Here is an 8,664-nt window from a genome sequence, read left to right as displayed (position 1 = left end):
TTCTCAGTTCCTATGGCAATTTATATAGTCATACACATATAAGGTAGTACTTGCCATAGCCAACATTCAGATTTTTGAAAAATATAATTGGAACAAGAGGAGATTTCCTTTTCTTTCTCATCTTAGGTTTCTCATTTTCTAAAGGACCATAATTTGTCTAAGTGCAATACACATGCTGTTGGGGGAGGGAGTTCCCCACCAGAATCATTTTGAACTTAGACTTCCAGGTTACTGAGGGATTTCTGCTGCCTGCTTCCTCACATACAGGGCAATAGAAATGTATTTAGATTGCAATAAGCCTTTCTACCCGAAACAATTGAAGTTATATTTAATATCATTTAAATGGTTTTGTGGTTAGGAAACAAAACAAAACAACACACCCTAAAGATGACAGTACTGTAAACAGAGCCATGTGCAGACAGATACACAGAGCACAACGTCCAGCACAGACACACAGCTGCCTCCTGCAGCTCCTGACTGCTGCTTCGCATTGCTGGACTTCTGAATAATTTGTCTTTTCTTAATCGCCTGCATAGAGCCTCACTAGTCAATTATGGAGGGGCCAAAAAGGAACAGTTTTCATGGTCGAAATAATTTTATTTATCCAGAATATACAGTTTAATTCCTCTATCTACACTTATTTACACGGTTAAAATAACATTGAAAAAAGTCTTTTGAAAAGTTGAGGTCATAGATTTCAAGGCACCATTGATAGTGTCCACAGTTGCGCAAAAAAAAAAAAAAGGTTCTTTTCGTAAAAAATGGGGAGGGGGTCCTTTGAAATGCAATAACTTACATGCAAAAAAAGCCTTACACATGATTTTTTTGTTGTTGCTTCCATTTTCCAAACATCCCCGTATGAATTCCTGTCTTTCTGATTTCTAAAACAGCAAAACACTGTAGTCCCAAAATTGAGCAAGAACGAGAGAGCAAGCAGCCCATCTAATAGAGCGTCCCGGAGGCCAGGGCCAGCGGGTGCTGCAAGGAGCCCGGTGGCGGCAGGTGGGAATTGATTGAGCTGGCTGCGCTTGGGTACCAGGAAGCCGAGTTCTCCAGGTAGCTGGACGCGGGGGACTGATTGGAGGTCGGAGGGTGGGCATGAGGGTGGTGGCTGAGAGAGCGGGTTGAGCCCTGGGGCTCCCATACCGCTGGTGATTGTGGCGAGTTACACGCCATAGGGTCGCTGGAGCTGGGACTGTGCTCCGGGGGCATCTCCCCGTTTTTCATGATCTTCTTGATCTTGGATCTTTTGTTCTGAAACCAAATTTTCACCTGGGTGGGGGAACAAAGGCACACGTTACCGGGACATTCAGAGGATGCCCGCGCCTTTCCCTGGGCGGTGAACGAAGACTCTTTTGGCCCCTAGACTACCCCGTCCTGGTTTCTCCCAGCAGCTGTCCACCTATCGCCTCGACGCAGCAGCCTCGGTCTAGACAGGGAGTGGGGTCCACAGAAAGACCTGGCCAGATCTGCGGCACCCGGCTTCAGCTAGGGTGCGACCCCAAGGTTCGTCTTTTATTCTCTCTGGACTTGAGTACACATGTGGACCTGTGCACCAGTGCACCGGGGAGGGGGTGGCACCGGGAAGGGGGTGGCCACTCTCTCCTCCTCGAAGGTTAGAGCACCCCCCCCCGGGGAGGGAGGAGCGTGGACCAGACTGAAGGCGCCGTTTGCCAAGGGAAAGGAGATTTCCCAATCTTATGCCCGACTCTCTTCACTCCTCTAGGCCCTGGGAGGCCAGACTCTGCCTGAAGCTCTGGGCGGCGGCTTGAACATTCTTTATTCTAGGCCCCAGCCGGTTGGAGTGGGAGGGAAAAGAAGGGCACAATCCAGGAGGGTTTTCCCGTACAATAGCGCCACCCATCTCGCGACCCTCAGGCTGCTGCGGCTTCCAGCTGCCTCAGGGATAGAACAAGACCCGGACACAACAATTCAGGCCTTTGCACGACTCGAGACCACCACCAGGCCACTATTCCTGGAAGCTTCTCATTGTGAGGAGACCCAGACATTTCTTCAAAACGCGCGCAAGACATCCCCCCGCCCCCACAAATGTCTCTCCCTTGTTTTCACACTGAAACATTGGTCCCCAACCCTCGGTGGCTAAAGGTGGGGGGGGCAACTCCGAATAAACGACGAATCCCGCGCCCACAGCCACGTGTCGTTAACAGCAGGCCTGACTCACGGAGGGAAGGTGCAAGGGGTAGTGTCTTTCTTTCTATCTGTAAGTGTCTGCAGAGTTCTAGGGAATCGGCTCCAGCCAGTCGGCACCGAACCACGCGGCCCAGCCTGGCTTGCAGGCCAGGCGGGGCCGGTACCCGGCGGCGGCCGGATTTACCTGTGTTTGCGTCAGTCCTAGAGAGGCAGCCAACTCGGCGCGTTCTGGCAGGGCGAGGTACTGAGTCTTCTGAAACCTTCTCTGTAATGCGGCCAGCTGAAAGCTGGAATAAATAGTCCTGGGTTTACGAACTTTCTTTGGTTTACCATTCACCATCCTCACTTCTGGCTCCGCCACTTCTTTCTCTAAATAATCAAAACAGACTAGGTTAGAGCTTTTGGGCAGACAATGGCTCTTTTGCATGGGCCCTCAACTCACTGAGGTTTTGTTTGATTTTAAGTATGTAATCTTCATTCTCTTTCCCAACCTTGATTTTTCAAACCTCAATGAAACCAATCCCTTCCCCCAAATCATACACAGAACAGCTACTGAGTGCTGAGAGGTAACCTCGTACGCAATCAGCTGCTGCTTCTTCGTTTGGGAGATGGAACCCTTCAGAGATGCTTACTTCTCCCTGACATCCCTCCCTCACCCCCTTCCCCGCATTCACCCTAGGCTTCCTGGAGTTTCTGGGACGTGAATACCCACTCCATTCCCAGGGCACCAAGTGAGGAGGCCCTGGGCCATGACCCCGCTTCTGTCGGCGTCTGTTCAGGCGCCCGCAGAGGCTAGACGCTTGGTCAGGGAAGACGCTAGCCAAGGTCTCTAAAGTTCAAAGACCGGCAAGAAAACTATGTTCCTTCACTACAGCGGCAAGCGGTCGGTCGGGGCCATGTCAGACAGAGAGCCGATTATGCAGCCCCCATAATCTCACTGCAGATCTGCGAGTGCACAGATGTGTCTGGTTTCTTTTACAAATAGACTTAATATGTTCTTGGCCAAAAAAAAAAAATCTTCCCCTTATGCATGAATACAGAGACAGCAAGAGGAACAGACTCAAAGTTCAGTCAGATACAGTGAAAAAATATTGTAGGTAAGATATTTTCGTAGTAAAGGGGAGAGAGCTGGGAAGAATCCTCACTGTTACACACGTACATCGCTGGGGGGGGTGTCTCTGAACCAGTGTTTTGCAAACATGCCTCTCGACCACATGGCCCCTTCCCCCCTTGCAAAGCACTAGGAGTTGGAAGGAGAGGGAGAGCCTGTGTGTGTGTGTGTGTGTGTGTGTGTGTGTGTGTGTGTGTGTGTGTGTGTGTGTGTGAAGCAGCTGCCAGAGGAAGGGTGGAGGGTGAGGGCTGTGGTCTCCACTCTGCTGGAGTAGGAGATGCTAATATTAGCAGGCTTATTAATGTGTTGGTGAGGAGAGATCAAAATCGACCAGTAAAACGTCTCCACCGAGACTTCGCCTCTCATTTACCTCCCAAGCTCACTACCCCCCTGTAACTCTCTGAGGAAGTTTCAAGGTGGAGGGAAGAAAGAAGATGCGAGGAAGGAGGAGGCAGACAAATTCTAGGCACCTAAGGAGAGAGTGAGGGCGGAAAAATTCCTCTAACAACGTGACCTCTTTGCAACCCTCCGACATTTTAAATGGCTTTTTTGTGTTTGGAAATGCCTTGGCTAAACCGCAAAGTTCCCTGCTTGCCCTTCTCAGTCAGGCTGCAGACCCCAGGCCCGCAGGCCACCCGGTGCGCAGCCGGCACCCGCACTGCGAGGCCTCGGGGCTCGTCTCGGGCTAATCCAAACTAGACCTCACCAACTCAGCAAGCTCACCCAGAATTTCAACTAACTTTCCTTTTATTACGCAAACACCGCTGGGGCTGCTTCATTCCGCACCCCCCCTCCCCACGCCCCACCACTTCTTTCCACCCTACCTGGCTTTCTGGCTAGGCAATTTAAGAATCCAGCTAAGGAGGGACCCCGAGGGGCGCGGGAGGGAAATTCTTCGACTCCAAGGTTCCTCCACTGGAACCCCCCAAATTGCCTGGTGAAATGCTCTTCTGTTTGCAGTTCCGGACCCCCATTCCCTTCGGCCAAGCGTGCTTTCTAGTGGTGCCGAGAGCGTGGCCCTCGTCTACCACCCCACCTCATGCCCGCCGGGTGACGATGCCCTGGGTACCTGCCTCCCGCCCCCGCGCGTCTACCTGGCTGGCTGGTGGCACTCGGGACGCGGTTGTAGGCGCCGCCGTACTGGTGATAGGGGCTGGCGTAGCTGTAGTCGGCGTAAGCCTTGGGCGGGTAGCCGGCTGCGGAGCCGTTCACGCCGTGGTACTGGTATTGGTAGGGGTTGAGCGCTTTGCCGTAGGAAGCAGAGGTAGGAGAGCAGTAGCCGTGCGGAGCGGCCCCCGCGGGACTGTAGTAGTCAGAATCGGTGGCCGACGACTCGGGCAAAGTTGGCGATTCCTGAGACGGATGGTGCATGGCGGCAGACGTCGGGAACGGAGCTTGGAAGTCGCCGGATCGGATGCTGGGGACCCTTCTGTCAAACACTCCTGTCATAGCTCCCGGGCGGTGACTGTCTTTCTGCTGCGGCGGCCGCTGCTGCCTGAATTGGCTGAGGAGCTGCTCGGGTCTAAGCAGACATGGCTGTGGGAGCGAGGGAGGAGGAGGAGGAAGAGGAGGAGGCGGCGGCGGGGAGGAGGAGGCTGGGAGTCGTGGAGGCTGTGTCTCCCGCAGGCTGACTGCTGGCTGAGGCGCAGCACAGCCTTGGTTAAATCCTTAATTGCGCGCTTACGCACAGCGGGGTGGATCGGGTTCCATTGGCCAGGGCCTCGGGAGCAAAGCAACACCCTAACTCGTCCAACTAGTTTTAGCACAACAAAGCATTGCTTAAAAAAAGAGAAGGGGGGGTTGGTTGTTGGTAGTGGTACAGGGATTGTGTGTGTGTGTGTGTGTGTGTGTGTGTGTGTGAGAGAGAGAGAGAGAGAGAGAGAGAGAGAGAGAGAGAGAAAGAGAGAGAGAGAGAGGGGGGGGGGGAGGGGGGTAAGGGGTTGGGGGGAGGGGCGCTATACAGTTGTTGCCTATTGGGGAGGGAAGGTCTCAGTCAATCTGTTTTTAGTGAATAGCACAGACAACCCAAGAAACCCCAGGATCCAACTCTGAGCTCGTTGAAGACAATGTGTTCCAACGAGTAGCCTCAAAAGTACACATTTAGATGATGAGGTCCATGATGCTCTTTTCTTGCTCTGCCTGTCCTTGCCGGTCCACCAAAGAAGAGTCCAACTGGACCCTGATATGGGAATGGGTGACAAGGAGAAAGAGGAGCATTAGATGAAGGACAATACTGTTTCAGTGGGATGTCGGGAAGCAAGTTGTACCTAAGTTGTGTTGAAAATTTGGAAATTGGAAAACTGATGCGTAGCAAACACTTCTGCAGAAGACTGTTTCTCTGGACTCTGTAGAGATGCTCAAGAGTGCATATGTCTATTTAACTGTCAGTGGCAGACTTCCTGCAACTGAAGTCTTCACAAGGACTGCTAAAAATCAACGTCTTATTTCTGATTCCCGAATAACTTCGCGTTGTCTAACCTTTCATAGCTTGCTTTCCAGAAGAGCTGAGCAGCCCTAATTTTGTTCAATAGCCTCGTCTACTTGGAAGCTTCTAGAATGGAGTATGTATCAGTTCAGTAGTTAGATTGTTGGAAAAGTGAATTGATTCAGGTAGGTGACCCGTGTGTCTCCATACCAAAAGGGAATGCAAAGACCAAGAAAACAGACAGGGAACAAAGTCCTCTTATGAGGTGGGATTATATCCACTGATGACCCTTTGCTGGTTCTATTGCCTACACACATTTCATGGCCCTCTCAATTCCCTAGTTTGGGTCCCTGTACATTTCCCCTTTATTTCTTGCCTAGTGAGCATCTTGGTTTATATAGAAAGGGCATCAGAGCTCCAGATTCATACATTTGGCACAGGCTACCAAAGAAGCTTATTGTGTCATCCCACGCTTCTCCTCCAGTTATGACTGAGTGAGGGCTTAGGAACGCATCCTGATCCTCTCTCCTGCCACATGTCTGCTCTCCTCAAAGATGTAACTCCACGAGTTGTAGCCTGGTTTGGGCATCCTTCTGTCTTTCTCTTGGGGTCCATGGCCAGGAACCTAGGGGTGCCATTGGTTATTCAGGTGGTCTCTTCTGGCTCCTCATACCCTTCTGCCAATGGAAGAAGAAAAGCCTGTCTGAGTTTTGTCCAATGTTACTTTAGCCTTATTTTGGCTACAGAGCTACCAGGGCTCAAACGCTCTGTCAGAGACCTGGGAGAATGGCAATTGTCCCTCTCTGGAATCTGGAGCTCCATCTGGAAGCAGCAACACACGCATCAACTCCCAGTCATTGCCTCTTGGGCTCCATAAAATCACAGCTACTGTTGCTTTTCTTTGGCTGGACAACTTCAACATTTTTGAACTTGAGGGAACTAGAATTCAGCAGTGCCACCCCTTCCTACATCTTGGGTCTCCTTTGGCAGCCTTGGTGTCCCTAGATTTTCCTTCTGATACTGATGGGAGGGGTCAACAATGCCTGCTGTCCTTTGGTCCTGATCCCATGCGGTTGGTTTTTATGTTGTTGTCCGTGTTCTAGACGTAGGGTATGAGTGTTTTCAAGGAGGCAAAGGTACTGCTGATCTTGTTGGATGTGAACTTGGCCTGCTCTGGAGATGCCCACCTTGCCCATGCAGTCATCTTAGACACATTTGAGCCTAATTGCACAAATCTCTCTTCCAAATCAATACCTGAGGATGGTCAAAGTGTTTGCAAGTAAAGAAAAATAGCACAGAGAGATGGGTGGTCCCTCCACTGCCCCTAGTTCTTTTTAGTAGAGATTTAAATGTAGTAACCAGGAGGGAACACATTCCATGAGACTGGTACTGGAAACTTCAGACATACCTCAGGATCTGGTTGAAGGCAAGGCTATAGTGGTAAGATAATTCTAGATCTAGCTAAAATTCACTTGCTGCCTCCTCTTTTCAGTGGAGATACACATTCATACACACACACACACACACACACACCTTTTTATGGACATCAAAAAAAAAAGTGGGCACTGAAAAGGACCCAAGGTGCTGAAATATTGGCCTGTATGCAGCTATGAGCCCTTGCAGCAAGTCCAGTTCAGTGTGAAGTCACCAAATTTGGTGCCTCTTTGAAGTTCACCAGTCCCAACTCTCTTGACTGCTTCTCTGAATAGCGCTCCTGTTCCCTTAGCACCTTTTCTTCAGTGCAGCCGCGAGAGGGTCACTGTAGACAGCCTGGCACCATTTGCGAGTCTGGTACCGTAGGAGTGATGGGACTCTATGGCTTCTCAAATCCCAACTGACTCGACCGCGCAGAAACAATCCCAGGGCATCACACTCTTGTAGAAACGTGCTCTCCGCTGGAACACGTAAGGAGCAGTAATTTCATCTTTGGGTAGCTGACATTTGCAAAGGCTATGTGGTGGTGTCGGTGGGGGAAGACCCTAAAGAAGTACAAGTCTTTACCACGAGCGCCACCCAGTGTCCTCCAGGAACAGCGTGCGTACAGAAAACTTTCCCAGCTCAGTCCTGAAAGACCCACTACCTGGTGACTGCGCTTTATCCCAACTTCCAATAAACCCTTCTCTTCAACCCACGTTCTTTCTTTCTTTTTCTTCCTGCAGATTCGTGCTTTTATTCTTCCATTCCAGGGTTTTGCCTCTTTTGTTTTGGGCGGGAGGAAGGGACGATTGGGGGAGTCTCCGTTTCTCAGTTCTCATGTGCCTGGGTGATTGGAAAACACTGAGAGCCACTCTCTTTCCTAGACAGTCTGAGGAAACACTCCCCCTTTTTATCCAAATGCGGGGCCAGGCAGGCTTCTGATCCTTCACTGTTCTAGAGAAGAGGAAAATGGTTGCCATTCTGAGTTTGCGTGATAAATGCTTTAAGGAAGGCGTGGGGGAGGGGTTGTCATTTGTTCACTTGTTTAGATACAGGATTTCATACATCCCAGGCTGGTCTCACACTTGCTATGTAGTGAAGGATGGTGTGGAGTCAGTGGTCTAACTCTGGTCTTCTGCTTGCCCACTCTAAATAGAGGTCAGATAAACTTAATAGTAAATAAAGGTCAGGTAGATTAATATTAACATTAACTCTTTTTCCCTTTCGGCCTCATCTGAAAATCTCATTAAATGAGAATAAAGCACCCTTACTCTGGGTGTGAGACTCACTTTAATGCACATAAAAAATATTCTAAAGGTTCGTTTTTACACAGCATACAGATGCACACAATTCAAGTAAAAAAGGACCACATAGTATATGCTGGTGTTATGTATCCACACTTGATACAAGCAAGACTGTCTTGGGGACAACCGTCTTTAAAAGTCTTGTTCTTTGGCTGATATTTACTTAGTCAAAGTGTTTCAGCCATTGCTTTTTCTTTATTTCCCCGATGAAAATTGCTATCAGGGAAGTTCTTTGTCATGTCTTTACGGATCATGAT

At 50.0% G+C, this 8,664-nt stretch overlaps 1 protein-coding gene across 2 annotated transcripts; it reads right to left on the bottom strand.

The window, feature by feature from the left end:
• Positions 1 to 654: 654 nt before the first annotated feature.
• Positions 655 to 4,805, bottom strand: Dlx5 (distal-less homeobox 5). Of its 2 annotated transcripts, XM_057783340.1 has the most exons (3): positions 4,357 to 4,805; positions 2,336 to 2,520; positions 655 to 1,272 (listed from the first exon to the last, which is right to left on the bottom strand). In XM_057783340.1, exons 1-3 carry the CDS (start codon positions 4,709 to 4,711, stop codon positions 943 to 945), a joined length of 870 nt encoding a protein of 289 aa, XP_057639323.1. In that variant the 5' UTR covers positions 4,712 to 4,805; the 3' UTR covers positions 655 to 942. The 2 variants fall into 2 exon arrangements, with proteins under 2 accessions (XP_057639323.1, XP_057639333.1); XM_057783350.1 differs by lacking the exon at positions 655 to 1,272 and having other exon boundaries at positions 2,353 to 2,438.
• Positions 4,806 to 8,664: the final 3,859 nt, after the last annotated feature.

The sequence above is a fragment of the Chionomys nivalis genome, chromosome 1, assembly GCF_950005125.1.
Source record: "Chionomys nivalis chromosome 1, mChiNiv1.1, whole genome shotgun sequence".
Taxonomy (NCBI): domain Eukaryota; kingdom Metazoa; phylum Chordata; class Mammalia; order Rodentia; family Cricetidae; genus Chionomys; species Chionomys nivalis.
This window is presented reverse-complemented; position numbering and strand designations above follow the sequence as displayed.

Coding starts and splice junctions, on each gene's coding strand:
- Dlx5 (XM_057783340.1), bottom strand. CDS start 4,711: ATGACAGGAGTGTTTGACAGAAGGGTCCCCAGCATCCGATCCGGCGAC. Junction 2,521..4,356: donor GAGTGCCACCAGCCAGCCAG/GTAGACGCGCGG, acceptor TTGATTATTTAG/AGAAAGAAGTGGCGGAGCCA. Junction 1,273..2,335: donor TAGGACTGACGCAAACACAG/GTAAATCCGGCC, acceptor TCCCCCACCCAG/GTGAAAATTTGGTTTCAGAA.